Source organism: Lathamus discolor, chromosome 3 (genome assembly GCF_037157495.1).
Source record: "Lathamus discolor isolate bLatDis1 chromosome 3, bLatDis1.hap1, whole genome shotgun sequence".
Taxonomy (NCBI): Eukaryota; Metazoa; Chordata; class Aves; order Psittaciformes; family Psittacidae; genus Lathamus; species Lathamus discolor.
This window is the reverse complement of record NC_088886.1, coordinates 147,352,034-147,369,158: the sequence shown is the minus strand read 5'-3', so window position 1 is coordinate 147,369,158 and position 17,125 is coordinate 147,352,034. Positions and strand designations below refer to the sequence as shown.

General features: G+C 47.1%; 1 protein-coding gene across 6 annotated transcripts in view; it reads right to left on the bottom strand.

Moving 5' to 3' along the window:
* The window catches only part of TACC2 (transforming acidic coiled-coil containing protein 2), a 150,102-nt gene that overhangs the window by 93,666 nt on the left and 39,311 nt on the right, over nt 1-17,125 (bottom strand). For 5 of the 6 annotated variants that reach the window (XM_065672408.1, XM_065672411.1, XM_065672412.1 and 2 more), the window contains exon 5: nt 9,350-14,944. The exons of the other annotated variant lie outside the window; for it this stretch is intronic. In XM_065672408.1, coding sequence (XP_065528480.1) covers nt 9,350-14,944 — 5,595 coding nt within the window. The remainder of the gene's footprint in view (nt 1-9,349; nt 14,945-17,125) is intronic. 6 annotated transcript variants of the gene reach the window in all.

Sequence of the window (17,125 nt, the reverse complement as noted above, 5' to 3'; positions counted from 1 at the left end):
TATGCATGTGTCCATTTACCAAGCTATATGTGAGAAGTTTGGTTGCTATTTTAGAAGTGGAGGAAACCTTACAAGAAGTGATCACCTCTTTACCTTGGCAATGCCAAGTAGTTCATGACACAGGTACAACAAAGCTCCCACGGTGACACCACAGTTGCCTGACATTACATAGGCACATGCTGCTGGAAGGCAGACCAACACATGGATATTCTCCTCGGGCATGCAATACTTCTACCCTGCACTCAGGAAAATGGGAATTTGAATTGCAGAAAGACAAAAGGTACTTAGGTAGAGTATGTCCAGAAGTGCTGGGTTCCAGCACATCCTTTGAGATTGACTTTTCAGAAATCTGGACAATGGCTTGAGAAATGTTCATAGAATCCTATAATGGTTTGGGTTGGATGTGACCTTAAAGCTCATCCAGTTCCAACCCCTGCCACAGGCAGGGACCCCTTCCACTGGAGCAGCTTGCTCCAAGCCCCTGTGTCCAACCTGGCCTTGAGCACTGCCAGGGATGGGGCAGCCACAGCTTCTCTGGGCACCCTGTGCCAGCGCCTCAGCACCCTCGCAGTCATCAGATGCCATCGCAGACACCATCACTCAGGCTGTGCTCCACAGTCTGGGTGCTTTAAGACTGTGGGTGAAAGCTTCTGGTGGACACTGTACTGCCAGGGGTGACCCACTCTGCCCAGTGCCTGGGAATTCAATCTGAGGGTTTTCCCCATCAACCACGTCACTTTTGCCAAACCAAAGCATCTGGAGGGGAGGAAATGACTCTGCCCTCAAACAAACCTATGAAAACCCCATGAAATTGGCTTGGAAAGAATGTTATATTAAATAAATGTGAAAAACAAAAACCCACACAGTTTTTCATTCAAATTTGCATTGTTTTCTGAGAATACAGGATGAACTCGGACCAGATTGCCAAGCTTTTCCTTGTAAGCATGAAAACAAGGCTCACTCTTCTCCAGGTCTTAAACAGAGGTTATGGCTAGTCTATAAGCAAATACAAATGCTACAGCATTTGTGTTACACTTGCAAGAAAGGAGGCAAACCAGCAATGCCTATACTTGTTCTGAGCCATAAAGCTGCATCATGTGCCTAATCTTTAAGATGTGTGTGTGTGTGTGTTTTAAATTGTTCTTTGTGAAAACTCGGTGCCCATTTTCAGGCCATTGAAAACAAAGAGAACCATATACACAGACTTCAGTCTGGTTGCAATTAAAGAGGAGTTTCTCTTTTGCATCTCCTAATCAGAGGTTCCCAGTCAGACACTGCAAAACCACAGACCCGGTTAGCTGCAGAGCAGCCTGGCTGGGATATCCAAGCTGCTGCTGTAACAAACACCTGAACTTCAGATTTCCACTGCTTTCCACAGACAAATTGCCCACAGCCATCATTAGTGGTGGTTGGATATTAGGTTGTGTGCTTCCCAGCGAGTTTCATTGGCAAGGGCTGGCTTGCCAGGTTTTGGGATGGCTGTCTCTGTAACTTCCCAAGCAGAACTTTACCTTCAGCTTTGGAAAATGGGGAAGTTTAATGTTAACCCGTTACGTTTTGGAGGACCAAAGTGATGGGAAAGTGCCATTTTGCACATCTCCTAATGAGGAGGATTGATTTTTAGGAAACCCCAGGCTAGATTTAAAGCCTCACAAATTCCAGTGGTAACTTCCCAAGCAAACCAAGTTTATGTGGAGTTCCTAGCAGAAGAATCGCAATTGGAAAACGCTGCGTGCAACACAAGTTTCGTGCACCATCACAGCATTCAGAATAAGGACAAAAGAGATGTTAAAAATCTTGCAGCCATTTAAATCTCCAGCAAAACTCGCTGTGTTTTGACTCATTAAATGCCATTGTTGAGAAGGGGAGGTTGGAGTTTGAAGTGTCCGTTTATTTCTATGACAGCTAATTTTTCCCCTTAGTTGTCAGGACCTGTATGCAATGCATACATGCTTTTTTTTGCATTCATTCCAGGAAACAAATCTCTGTCTGCTGCAGAGTTATTCTTAGCTGGCTTTGATATTTCTATCAGCAAGGAGAGCATAACAATGTTATCATGCTAACAAATTCCAAAGATTTTACATAAGCTCCCGAGTGCCTTAAATAAGAAAAGAAGGCTTTATTGATTACACTGTTTGTGTTTCGTTGGCCAAAGGAGCTAGGAAAAACAGGCTGGAAAAGAATAAAAAACAGCTTGATGAGGTTCAGTCTCACGAAGCAAGTGTTTTCCAGAGCATCCTGTACAAAGAGAAGCCAAGCTGTGCAGGTTCGGAAAACACCAGGTAGTTCAGGCCAATGAATCATTTCAATCCTACTTGTCTACCTGCAGCCTGTCTTCCTAACTGGATTTATCAGGTGAAACAAGAAGACACCCCACCTTGTTTAAGCAAAGCTGGATAACTGGGAGCAGAGTGTTTGTAGTCTGGGTGCAATAAGATCACAGCATTCTCCCTAGCTGATGTGTTAGAGGCTCGGGTCCAAGTTCTTTGCTGATATCACTGCTCTGGAGCTGAGATTTCAGCCCAGCATTTGCTGACTTTTAAGGGTAGGCTGTGGCTGTAGCCTTCTCTCACACAGCTGTTAGGAAGGAAAGTACCAAGAGGTGAAGGAAGTCAATGAGTGAAATCAAATGGGGAACGGCTTTGTCTTAGGGCACTTTTGGGACAGCTGGTTATTTTACTGAGGACCATGGATAAATGGAGCAGGTACCGAAGAGGGAAGAGGAAGGGTGAACAAAGAGTTGGTCAGGAAATGCTTAGTCTGGGAGGACATCCTAAGGACATTTCAGCAAGAACAAGATTAACATAACATACTGGGGCTGGTCCTTGACAACAGAATGGTGACACTCAGCATGTCACAGGGACCTTGGAATTCAGAACAATTGAGCCTTTCATTGGAGCAATTAACATTTCTCCTCTTAATGCAAACAGAGAGGCAGAGCTTCTTATAGGCCAAAGGGAATTTACTATAAGAATTAAGCTGTCAAGGTGAACGGAGATGAACAGGCCTGAACAGATCCCTAAAACAACTGGAATGGAGATATCTAAATAAGCCCCACTTGTTATTGGCAATGCACATGTGGTCTCCCATGGATCTGAACCAATACTGGTGAGTCAGGCTCTAAGGACACCAACATGAAAGACAGCAGGAAGGAAAACAGAACGCAAAGGACAAACACTACAGAGTTCTGGCTCCTCAGACGTGTTTCCAGAGGAGTCTGTTGTGGAGCAGCGCTGGTGCGATGCAAGCATGCCAGGACACAGAGGAACTGGATGGAAGCCACATCCAAGTCATGGAGAACACGCCTGCGTCTGTAATTGCTGTTCTCAGAGCTGCCCTCGCTGGGTTCAAAGCTGGGGCTGATCCTGCTTTGCATATTCTATTAGAAACAGGGACAGAGGAACTAGGTCCTTGGTATCCGCGTTTGAAAGAGGCCAGAAGTTAGAGTTGGAACAGAGAAAATACAGGGATCTGTAGGGTATGCAAAAGCCATTTTGAGAAAATAGGCAGCTTATTTGGAAGAAGCCAGGTTGAAAAATACATCTGGGGAAAGCTGAGCAGAGAAAAAGAGGTAATCTGAAAGTAAATTTTAACTTAATGAGAAAAGAAGACAAAAATTGATGCTAAACTGCCTGGCCAGACATTGGACAAAGTGCTACAGTCCCCATGCTGGATTTCTTTAGCAAATGCCTGTATTTGACTGAATAACTTCTTGAGAAACACAGAAGGATGTGTTGAAACAGCAGCCCGTGTATCATCCACCTGTGCCGATGCCTCCCTCACAAATAAGTGGCTACAGTTCTCATGAGTGGTACAGAATGCTTTCAATACAGCAAGAAGCGTCAGCAATTTGGTAGGACCAGAGATGATTTAGTTGTGTACTTGTCTATAGCAGAGGCATATGCAAATAGAATTAGAAGGTAACCAGCATGGTATCACAGACCTACTTTTCCATCGGCATGTGCTTTGAGTACAACAGGTTGTACTATCAAATCAGCACTTTATAAATCATGGAATCACAGAATCCCAGCCTGGTTTGTGTTGGAAGGGACCTTAAAGCTCCTCCAGCTCCCAACCCCTTGCCATGGGCAGGGACACCTTCCACTAGAGTGGGTTGCTCCAAGCCCCTGTGTCCAACCTGGCCTTGAACGCTGCCACGGATGGGCCTGCCAGAGCTGCTTTACACTAATAGCTTACACTCAGACACTGCCTAAAACAGCATCAGTTCAGTCAACGGCAGCCCTTAGAGTAGGTGATAAAAATCCCTTTAACTTCTTAGAAAGCGATGTGAGATGTCTGCTGGGTAAGAGTGAAATCATCCTCAATTTACTCTTCCATGAGCAGAAAAGTAACAAAATATCAGACTTTACACAGACAAAATTCCCACTGAACTCCCCACCCTGTTAATGTAGTCAGGGCGGCAGGCTAAGCTGTTTGTGTCTCCAAAAGCACAGCTGTACTAACCTGAACCTACTGAGGACAGCAGTGACAAGATGGGAGGGAAATAAAGAGACGGAATTCAGATGCAAAGGGAGAAGGGCAGGAAAGACAAATAGCCTGATGAATTTTATGCATTTCATTAATGTGTGAATCACCTTCAGCTGTTTTCCCCTTTGTTTTGTGATCCCGAGATGCTGCACACCTGAGTTAATTTGGAAGTTAAAAAAGAGGGAAATAAAGCTGTATAATCACTGTTTAGATAAGTTTCCTTTTAACTCCAAACTCTTGTTTTCAGATGTTAACAACACAAAGCCTTAGTGCTCAAAACCCACTTGACTGATCTGAAAAGCAGTTCTACATTCCATACCTCATCCAGCAAGGCTGTTAAAATATTTAATACTGTGTTTGTTAAGCAGACCAAAAAGACCGAGTCAGGATTTGCTAAGGAGTGAACATTCTTTTCTGACTTACTGAACTGGCCAATTTTTGATGGCAAGAGTAAAGCGTGAAGCAAATCCAAAAGTACGTCTGGACCCACGTTAGAGATCTTGTCTGACCAATGCACAGGGCATTAGTGCATGAAGCAGAAGTTCTTTCCTGTGAGGGTGCTGAGGCGCTGGCACAGGGTGCCCAGAGCAGCTGTGGCTGCCCCATCCCTGGCAGTGCTCAAGGCCAGGTTGGACACAGGGGCTTGGAGCAAGGTGCCCCAGTGGAAGGGGTCCCTGCCCGTGGCAGGGGTTGGAGCTGGATGAGCTTTAAGGTCCTTTCAACCTGAACAATTCCAGGATTCAACAAGAGGTGATCCTGCCCCTCTACTCTGCTCTTGTGAGCCCTCACCTGGAGCATTGTGTGCAGTTCTGGTGTCCTCAACATAAAAAGGACATGGAACTGCTGGAACAAGTCCAGAGGAGGCCACGAGGATGATCAGGGGACTGGAGCACCTCCCGTATGAAGACAGGCTGAGGAAGTTGGGGCTGTTCAGCCTGGAGAAGAGAAGGCTGCGTGGAGACCTCAGAGCAGCCTTCCAGTACCTGAAGGGGGCCTATAGGGATGCTGGGGAGGGACTCTTCGTCAGGGACTGTAGTGACAGGACAAGGGGTAACAGGTTAAAACTGAAACAGGGGAAGTTTAGATTGGATCTAAGGAGGAAATTCTTTCCTGTTAGGGTGGTGAGGCACTGGAATGGGTTGCCCAGGGAGGTTGTGAGTGCTCCATCCCTGGCAGTGTTCAAGGCCAGGTTGGATGAAGCCTTGTGTGGGATGGTTTAGTGTGAGGTGTCCCTGCCCATGGCAGGGGTGTTGGAACTGGATGATCTTGAGGTCCTTTCCAACCCTAACTAGCCTATGATTCTATGAGAGTGCCTACAATACACTGCTATAGCTGGGATAGGACCCTCCTGGTGTTTCTTGTGGTGTTGAAACTGTTAGGAAACCCTTGTCCCGCAGGCAGCTCAGTGCCGCATCCTCCTCTCCCTGTACAGGTAGCTCTATGTGTCACTCAAACAGTGAGGAGCAGGTCAAGGTACAGACAGGGAATATGGTTCAAGCACCACAGAACAAGGATGAGCACCTGTATGAGTACAGCTATGAAAGCACTGCATCGTGTGCATTGATTTGTATGGACAGGCAGGAATAAGAATTGCTTCTGCAGCATAAGCTCCAGCAGGTCAGCTTGCTCCGCAGGAGCACCAGAAGCTCTGCTAATGCCAAATCTGTGCAGTGCCCTCCTGCATTCGAGACAGGTGAAGGGCATATTGCTTAGCACAGTGAGCACAGCACCTTCTGCTGAGGGTTGCAGAGCACCTCACCTTACTGCAGAGTGTCACTGCCTGCAGCTTGCTTACGGCTCCCTGTGCTCTTCCCTCGCTAGCACACCCAGCCCAAGTCACCTCTATGAGCATCTCTGCAACACCTAAAAGCCTGTTGACAACCTGAACCTTTTGCCAAGCCAAGAAATCAGCGCATGATGCAATCTGTTCTATGGACCTTACAGATACACATCTGGGAATGACTTCACAGTCTCCACTTCAAAAAGCTCTCTCGGCACTTTTCCCGAGAGACAATGGCATTCCACATGTACCAGCTGGATGAATTGCAGGAAGTTATCAGGAAACTCAACGCCACCTCTAAACATCCCTGAAAATTTGCCATCGCTTCCAGTTGTGCTCCATGGTCTGTTCAATCCCTGCCATAGGCTGTGATGCAAACAGGAGCATTTCGGTGGCATGAAGTATAAGGACTCCCTGTACATACATTAACCTCTTTTATCGCTCCGTAAGAGAATGAAGATGTATGGGTGTAGACATTACAAAAGGAGAAAAGAAATCTTGTCTTCCTTTCTAAGCAAAAGGGAGTAGCTGGATGCCCAGCGTAAGTGGGAAGGATGACATTTTGATGCCTATATGTGGCCATCACAAACACAGGTTTTCAGTCACAGAGTCAGTAAAGAGAAATGTCAGAACCATCAAAGAAAGGGTTATTTTTTACTCCTTTTCAGTGCATAACCTCCTTGCTAAAAATAATTGTCCTTTGCACTGAAGGTTAAAGGGAATTTATTGGTGCTGCTCCATTGCCTGCAGACACAAAGGCTCTTCTTACTAGTGACCACTGTCCCACTCCTGAAGGAGGTACGGGCAGGAGTTACCACAGACAGTTCCTGGATGTACTCTTCATCACAAGAGCACCGTCCTCCCAATGGCATAACCACAAAAGAAAGAAATTCCCCTATTTCCTCTACAGGAAGAGATCCTAACAAGGATTTAGAGTCAGGTCACACAGCTTTGCTCCCTCACCCACCATTCAATAGGGTTCCAATGTGAAAGATCTCACAAGAGATGAAGCTATACAGAAGCACTGGAGGGGATAGAAAACAATGCTGAAATAATGCAGAACATGCAATTTCCTTCTTCTAAGTAGAATATATTTCTTACTGCTATTTATTTTGAGAGCTGGGGAGGATTTATTCTCCCTGGAATTCTTTCCATCAGGCACAAATCCCCACAGCCTCTCAGAAACACGCATCTTGTTTTGCATGGCTCTAGGAATTTATTGTCTGTGAGGATTATAAGGCAATAAACAATTGGAAACCACTCTGCAGCAACAAGTGTTGTGACTGGAGTACACAGGGTATGAAATACAGCTTGAAATTCAACCATGCAAAGCCAGTTTTAAGCTCAGACCAGTCAGTGTGTTGGACCCACTGAAGAAGACAGAGCAGCCAGCTCAACTAATGCTTTTATATTATAGATAATATAATATATGCTCTTTCGTATTATAAATACCCATTCCTTTAAGAAACAAGCCTGATGAAAAGCAAAGACTCCCTTGCACCTCAGAGGGTCCCCATTGTGTAAGTCTACGGTGCTGCAATCACATTTGGCTCTGCCTGCAGCACCTCCTGCATGTATATGCACACTGGGTATGTGTGTGACACGCAGAGGAGCAGCTGCCTGTTGATACAAACCCTCACGCTGCAAAAACAGGTGATAATGAATTCCTAAGGCATATGCAAGCATTAAGCAACCACTCCATGGATTGCCAGCAGCTGTTTCAAGAGCCCTGCCCTGCTTGCCACAGGTATTTATATAAAGGATGATACCCACCCTGATAGAAAACACATGTGCAGACACATGCACGTACTGCCCTGTGGTCCCTGAAGGCTTCTGAACCAGGCCTAGCCAGTGATTTGTTTGGTAATTTCAAATCTGCCCACTGTGAAGCTTCCCATCATAGACAGGGAAACAGCAAGAAAGGAGCTAGAGAGAAGTAATAGGGTCTAATTTCCTTGTTCTTCCATAGATAGATCCTTAAAGAGAAAGTCAGAGAGCTGTTCAGACTCCCAGCACTTCTAATAGTCTTCTAATATACACTGTGCTCACACAATTAGGTCATATTCAGTCTCCATCCCTGACATAGAACAGGACACCCCCCCCCATTTTCACAACAGAAACACTTGTGGTATTTTCACTTACAACAGTTTTATCACTTGAACCTTGAAGGAATGTGACACTGAGATATTTCCCCTCCTTATTCAGCTAATATCATCCAGTGTTTTTGGTAGTACTTAGAAAGATTCCATCTACACATACATACCATTCATTGAGGCTGCCTGGAATACTTTAGGTTTCACTGCACCTTTCTCTCTGCTGTTGTCTCTTAGTAGCTGTGGCTGCTTCCTCCTAAAAGGAGGAGAGGGACAGCCTGCAAGAAGGCTGCTGAGGTTACAGAGGAAGCAGTGCTGTGATTAGATAAAGGGGAATCACCTGCTCTGGTATCAGAATGCTTTGAATTAACTCCTTATCAAACTGAGAATGCAGACAGCCAAGTAAAAGCTCACCCAAAAAGCACCTTAACTTTATTAAAGCAGTTACTGCTAGGTTTGGGAAATAAACACTCAGCTACTCATAGGCTCCACAAATCCCTGCTCAGAAGAATTCACATCTGAAACAACTCCATGTCATTAGAAACACTGAATAACAGGGATCAAAGGCGCTGTCAGTACAATTATATTATACGGGAGGATAAGAGGGCGGCCTAGACAACTAACAGTGTGAGTAATTAGGTTGTACTGCAGGCTTGAGTTTAAATACTGCCATCCACCATGTGAATGCTGCAGGTCTCATTTAACTGGGTCACCAAAACCTTTGGCAAAAGCCTACTGACTTAAGGCTAGGAAGTGCTATTTGTTTGCCTAACTTTAGGCTATAAGATGTGAACACTGGGAAACATAAGCAAAGCCACACAGTTAAGGGCAGGAATCTGGACCAGCAGATGGAACAGGTAAGGATTGTGCTCCTTGGCTTTTAGGATCCCTCTGCCACCCAGAGGATGGGTATCTGCCTTGATAACTGCATCCCTCTCAAGCCCCAGGGTCCTGACAACCATTCCACATAGTAATATAAAGTAAATACCTTTCAGTAGGTAATCCTGCCATAGCCACTCCTTGCAGTTCAGTGAAGTCAAGGTTCTTAGGCTCAGTCAAGGCAAGCGGAGGTAGCTTTCTTGAGGCATCCTGAAGTGAGCTTTCATCTTCTGGATTCATCCTGCTCGGCTGATTTTCAGCATCAGTGAGATCTGTGTGTGCAGAACCCTCACTCTGCTCCATCAGAGGAGTGGCTGGGGAGTGATTTTTGTGCAGGTCTGTGTCCTGCTCCTCAGTGCTTGTGTTTATAGCCAAGTCACCTTCACCAGTGACTAACATCCTTGCAGTACCTGTTTCAGGGATGTCTCCAGTTTTTATGTTACCTGCCTTTGTTGTGCTTAGCACTGTGTCACTGTTCTCTTTCACATCTCCCTCAGTTATATCGCTAGATTCTACTGTAGAGTCAGTTTGCAAGCAATCATCCTGGCTTACTTCGGTTTTTAAGTAATCTATTAACCCATGCACGGTCCCTTTCTCTTCTTGCTGTGCATCTTGTGGATTTTCCAATGTTTCCAAGCATTTCCTATTCACTGGATCATTCTGTATCCCCTGCACGTCATTCTGAGACTTACTATCATGCATGAAACTGCTGTGAACGTGGGTCTCCTGATTTCCCCCAGGTGATGCATTAAAATTGCCTGGCAATTTTTCATGATTGTAAGAGCCTCCCGGGACAAGTGTTGAAGCTGCCATATCAGAGATGCTCTTGGCAACATCTGCATCACCGTACTCACTTTGCTCCTGCTCATTTGCCTTAGGATCCTGGCACTGTTCAGTAGGAAGATTTACATCCTCTTCAGATGAAACCGGTTCTGTGTTACGCTCTGTAATAAAGTTATTTCCCTCTGCGGTAGCAGCATCTTCTAAGTCCCTCTTCTGTGCATCGCCTGTCGAGGTGGCAGCTCCAGCGGGTTGTTGCTTACTGTCAGAACACACAAGGAAGTTCTCAGCTGCTGCCCCACCAAATGAAGCTGGTCCTTGCTTCTTTATCCCTAAGCTTATTAGCGGTTCGGGATCAGCACCATTCGCACACGCGCCTTCCTCTCCTTCCATCTCACCGCTCTCTGGATGCTCAGTGGTTTGCTCTGGCTTTCGCTGGTGTTCCAGAGGGCATTCAGCAGGTGTGCAGCCATCCAATGCCGGGACCACTTCTAAACACCTACCGGGCTGCTTGTTTTCCTCAGCATCCTGGAGGCTTGCCGTTGGCAGCTCTGCCGCTGCGCTTCCTTGTTGCAGAGATTTCCCTTTGCCGGCTCTGCAGGAAGCCTCAGGAGCTAAAGGCAGCTCTTGCCCCTCTGCTCCTGAGGTGCCCTCAGGAGCTCGTTCGCCCACCTCGTTTGGTCCCGAACAGTTCTCAGCACCGCACACTCCTGTATGCGTGGCCACTGGCCTCTGCTTGAAGCCTGCATGGTTTTCAGGCAGCCGTTGGGGTAACTCGGCACTCAGCGTGCTGTGCACGGTGCTTTTAAATATCTGGCTGATGTGCTGCCTAAAGTCTGGGAAGCTGGAGCCGATGTCCAGAGAGCTGCAAGTCAGAGCCTCATGCTCCCTTCCAAAGCTCCCTGCAGCCTGCTCGGAAGCGCTGAGCTCTGCCCCAGTTATGTTATTATTCTCTTTTGAAAGCTCTTCCATTCCTTCTGAATTCCCAGGTTTCTCTAAGATCTCACCGTGCTTGTCATCTACGCCCATACTGGATGCAATTTCCTCATTACGGCTTTCTTGTGATGATGAAAGGCTCAGCAGCTTCCCTTCTAGAGCGGGGAGTGCGCGCAGAGACTCTGCTGAACTGTCACTTTGCTGCGCTTTGAAGTTTACCTCACTTTTTGTTTGGGGGGATTTAATCGCAGAGATTTCTTTCTTCAGCTTCTCAGAATTGAACTGCGATAAGTTTGCAGTCCTCTGCCCCGCATTTACAGTCTCTGGCAGGGCTGAACGCCTGTCTCCATTGCCCTGAAAACCCCGGTCTGGAACATCTACTTCATCCACACATCTACCCCCTTCAGAGCGGTCTGGATTTGCTGGTCTACCTGTGCCTACACTAGGTGAGGGACCTACATGCACAGACACCTGAGAACCTGCATCAGTCTCCATATCAGAGTGCCCTTCTAAGGCATTTTGGCATGCTACAACTTCCAGCTCATTACTCAGGGCTTCCCCCCCGGTACCACTGGCTGTATGGTTTCCAGGTTGCTGGCCTGGATGGCCGAGTGCAGAGAGGGCCATAAAATCTGCTTGACAAGAACCAGGCTCCTCTGCTGTGTTTTGAAGGCAGCTGGGTTTATACAACTTATCGGTGGGAATTGCTTCCCTGTGTGCCTGCAATGGCGAAGGACATCCCTGTGCCCCTGGTCTTTTATCACCCTTCACATTGCTTGTTTCTGGGGCAGCAGCACTGTCCTCCGTGTTTTCATCACTCTGGATGACTCCCCCATCACCAGTAAGAGTCTTTTTGAGGTTCTTTGCCATTAATGGCTTTTTCCCTTGAGTTTCCATATGAGATATTTGGGGATCATTTTTCCCGGGATGATCAGAAGTATGCGCTAGTTCTGTATCACTTGGCAAAGCCTGTGACGTGCTAGTGGCACTTGCTGAATTCCCTGTCCCTGGAAGAGCCTTTACAGCAGCAGCAGCATGGCTTTCACCACTATTACCCTCTATCCTGCCTGGCTGTTCACTCTTGTCAGATCCTTTAGCAGACGTATCGCTCTGACATGCTGCTTCATGCTGACTAGCTGAGATCAAAGAAGGATTACCCTGCTCGGGCTCGTTGGAGTTGTGCTGACTGCAGCAGTTTTCTTCTGCCTTGAGATCAGTTTTGTTTTGCTCATTGCAATCTTGCAAATCAAGCACGGTCACACCAGAAACACTTTGCCCGTGCTCACACATCTCCGACACCACAGCACTGCTGTTATCCTTGTCCTTTCCTGTCGCTGTGTCCGGAGTCGCTGGATCTGGCACAGAACATTCTTTATTAAGGTTGTTTGAAAGGCCTAGAGGTGTTTCTGGTATGCTGCTGTGATTATTAAGGTCTAATGGCAGTTCAGGTTTTACTGCCCCGTCTTTGTGCTCCTGATCGTCTGCTCTTGTGACAGTTGTCAGACTGCTTTGGTGCTGCTGTTGTTCGAGTCCTGTGTTTGAAATCCAGCCACTGTCCCCAGCAGCAGGCACTGACCTCTCCGTTTGGTCTGCATGGGGAAGAGCGCTTGGAACATCTGCATTTTCCTGCAATTCTCCAGCACTGCACTCCAAGGCCTCCAAAGAGCCACATGTGCCACCACCCTCTGAGGGACAGCAGTTATCACTGACACGGCTGTCACCCCCTTCCTCCATGTGAGGAGTTAGTCCTGAAGTGCCAACAGCAGCTTGGGTGGCTTCTGAGCAAGCCACTTGCTCCAGCTGAGCTGGCATCAGCACATCCGATTTGCATTTCCCCTTCAGTGCCAAATCTTTGTCCTCCACGAAGCTTTCCCCCACAGCTTGGTGCTTCTCTTGTTGAATACCCTCATTTTCATTACCACCCACAGCACCGCGCTGGGCAGCTGCAGGTCCCTGCTCTGAATCACTGCAAGGCACTGCCGTGATGTGACTGTGGTGTTCTTTGCTGTCTGAAACCCATGAGCTCTCCTTGGCTTGTGGAGCCGTGCGGTCCACAGGCCCTGCCAACTCATTTAAGCCCTGGAGCTCGGGTTTTGATTTGGAGTCAGATTCCAACACAGTTTCTCCAGCAAGAGCCTTTTCCCAGGGCTCATCCTGCTTACTCTGCTTAACCTGGTTGTTCTCAGAGCGGAGGGGCAGTGAACTGTGCGCACTGGCTAAATAAACTTTGTCAGTCCCCTTACAGCCTGCCTGGCCTGAAGTTTTGTCTTCTGGCTCAGTGTTAAAGCAATCAAACCCCAGTGGGCATTCCTGCCTTGGAAACTGTGGGGAAGCCACAGGCTTATTCTCCAGGTTTGTGGCATCTGTTTTCCCTTTACTCATTTGTTGTTCAGGTTCACAACCAAGAGACTGTGAATTGTCATTGGGTGATTTAAAGCCTAAATTCAGAGGCTTTGCCCCAGCTTCTTCCCCTGGGTCGCCTGTTGAAGTCTTTTCACAAAGACCCAATACTTGAGGATTGTGTCCCAACAGGGTATTTTCCATGTCCTGGTGGTGGCTGCTAACAGGGTTCAACAGTTGTCTTTGTGCCCGACTCGACCCCTCAGGTAATGCATTGCTCTCTGTCACGTCTGTTGTGATTTCATCTCTCTCTCTTGTTACACTCGCCTTGGTTTCCTTTTGATTCAGCTCTGTGGATCTGCTCAAAGAAGCGCTTAATGCATATTCTTCCAGCAATATCCTGTTATCTACCAGGGAATTTTCCACGGTGGGATTGATAACAAGTTCTGGTTCAGAAAGAGCGGTGCTTTCTCTAGACACAGCCTCAGCTTTTATAATTTCATTGCTACTGGCTTCATCTTTGGGGCTTTCAGTTGTGGCGGCTGAGTTTTGCTCTCCCTCTCTCTGAAATGATAAAGGCAGAATGGAATGCTCGGCACTAACAAGCTCGTCCTCCCTTTGAAGCTCTCTGTGACAAGTGGGTTTGTTTTTGTCAGAGGCTGTTTTCACCACTTCGCTCCTCACTGCATCTTCAGAGTCATTTCTAGGCACATATTCCCTCGAAGGCTCTTCAGGCCTTGGTACCAGGACGAGAGGGTTAGGAGGCAACTCTGACATGAAAGTACAGGCTTCTGATTGCTCCCCTTCACTTGCAGACAGAGCTGGATTTGCCTCATTCTCTTTAGCTGTGGTTTCAACCCCTATCTGTAGATTACAGACTGCACTGATGCCAGTGAAGCCTTGAGCATTCACAATTACTCCACGTTTTTCACTGTCTGAGCCTCCTGTTGCGGGATAATTTAGGATTAAGGTTTCTTCTTTCATTAGCAGACCCTCCCCACCATCTGGGTTCTGTCTACCTTGCTGCATTACAGCCTGCAGCTGACCTCCTTCCAAACCTCCTTGCTCCTGCTTGGCCTCCTGAGCAGGGACATAATCCCCTGCTTCTGTACCCTGGGGACACGTGCTGACATGTGGGTCCCTCCTGCCACCCAGCTGCTCGCTCTGACAGAGCCCTCTTAATTCACTCAGACTCATTTGTGAGGCTCCTTGCATTGCTGCGATTGCTGCAGGAGGGTTGGACTCCAGGCTTGGCTTGCTGGGGTCATTCTCACTGTTTTCCATACAAGTGCCAGCGATATTGTCACATTTAGGGCCTCTGTCCATGGATTTGGAAGGTGCTATCCCCTCTTCTTTGTCACTGACTGGACCTGGTGATGGCACTGCTCCACTGCAGGTTGAGGTTGGTAACTTGTCATTGCTGCTTGTAAGATGTGTTGTGGCACGCTCTTCGGCACCTGCAATAGGCACTGAGACAGGCAGACTTCTCTCCCTTGCTCCTGCAACCTGCTTTAAGCGTTGAGAGTCTGTTTGTCCTCCTTGCTCTTGCGAGATAGTGTTCTCTCCCATCACCTCTGAAGACACCATGCTTGAATTTGGGTTGGTTAGGTCTTCAGCACTGTAGCTACTGATGCCTTCGTTACTGATGCTGCCAACAATGGAAATGTTTGTTTCATGTCAATACAGGAGCAAAGACTATGAAGCAAAGAATAAGAACAATCTGTGCCACTGTTGTTTCAAAGCCATGCAGTACATGCACTGTGAAGCTGATAATCTGCTTGCAGGAGCTAAACCATCAGACACACATTACAGTGATTTAAATGCTCATACACTGGAAAATATGTCCCAAATCCACGATGCTCCTGGCATGCATTTCAACCATCCCAAACTCTTAGTTAAGTGAAGGGAGAGGAGACACACATCTAACAGAGTAAGGGGGCTACGTGGAAAAAAGGCTGGAAAAAATACAGTACCTCAAACAAAGGTTTATATATTCTGCCTCTATGGACTACTTTATGCAAAGCTGAAGGCTGTACAACCCACAGTAACTGCTGCTATTGAGCTCTCCTTTTATTGTGTAGCAGATTAGGGCCCATGTGTTGAATGTTTTCTCCAACTAATGGGCACAGCTGATTCTCACTGAGAGGTCAAAGTTCTCACCCTGCCAACTGAAGACATTGCCATACAATGATACACACCCTATGAGGTCATTTTATTGCAGGGCTTGATTGCAGTGCATATAAACTATAGTGTATATAGCTATTTGTATGATCTCCCTCCCCACCCCATTAAGGATAAGAGAGGAAAAAAATGGCAGCAGCGATGATGGGGGTTCGCTAATTGCAGGAAGGAGAAGTTATTTAACGTTTTCCAAGTGCACTGTATGGACACCAAGGTTTGGAGGTGATGAAACAGGTTACCCTTGTTCTCTCCCTCACCATCCCTGGGAAGCCTGGGCATGTTTTCACCACCTTGGAGAACAGGGAGTGAAATACCAACTCTAAACTGGTGTAGAATTGCACCTAGCAGCATGGAGCATCATTTACTTGAGGTAATAAATCTCCCCCACATACACACACCAACCAACCAAAGCAAGGCACACAGACAAGACACTGCTAAATGCCTGGAGGTCAGTGGGACGGCAGCACACTCTAGCTCCATAGCCGCACAGGGAGAGGTGGTTCATCATCATTATCACTGGAGCTTTGCCACAGCTTAGCAGGAGCAGCCTGTGTTGCAGATACACAAAGTACCCTACAAACTGGAGCTATCAAAGATGCTTAAAACACCTTCTGGAAGCATAGGTTGGGTTTTAAGTCATCTCCAGAAATCTGTGAAGCTTTTCTCCCTTTCTCTGCCCAAGTTTTACACACAAAGTACTTGCTGGAGGTGAAGTGAGTTACTGACCGGCTCCCATGTCCCTACAGTTCAGTGTTTAACCCTTCAGTGACTGTTGAGGCAGCACCAGACATGCATGCTCTGGCGCTGTGCTACAGCACGCAAAATACACTTCCAGGAGAGTCAGAACCCCTCTTTATATTGAAGACTGCCCAAAGCAACGAACAATTTCTTTATGAATGTAAAATGGACCTTGAATCTATCTTGGATCCTAAAACCCGTCTTCAGAGTCACTGCAGTGGAAAATAAACTCACCTTTAAAGAGCTATTGAAATTAATCTGTTAAGGGTAAGCCTCAAATCTAAGGTAAAATATCTATAACATACAATTCATATTGTAAGTTTTCCCTATTGTACGTATTCGTATCTTAGGAGAGACCTCAGAGCAGCTCCAGTGCCTAAAGGGGCTCCAGGAAACCTGGAGAGGGGCTTTGGACAAGGGCCTGTAGGGACAGGCCAAGGGGAATGGCTTGAACCTGCCCGAGGGGAGACTGAGCTGAGCTCTTAGGCAGAAGCTCTTCCCTGTGAGGGTGCTGAGGCGCTGGCACAGGGTGCCCAGAGAAGCTGTGGCTGCCCCATCCCTGGCAGTGCTCAAGGCCAGGTTGGACACAGGGGCTTGGAGCAAGCTGCTCCAGTGGAAGGGGTCCCTGCCCGTGGCAGGGGTTGGAGCTGGATGAGCTTTAAGGTCCCCAACCTATTGCCATTCTGGTAGCAACATTGTGAAGAGTCGTAGTAGTAAACCTGTGATTTAGGAGGTTCAAGGGCTGGTGACAATCCTAGGAACTATTCAGCATTACGGATCAACTGAATAATTTTTCCTGGGGATGGATAATGCTGAAATCTGATTCGTTTTACTCTGGAGTAGGTGAAGGAATCAGGACAACTTTGTAATGAATGTATGCTGAATAGAATTAAAGTGACAGTGCTGTGAC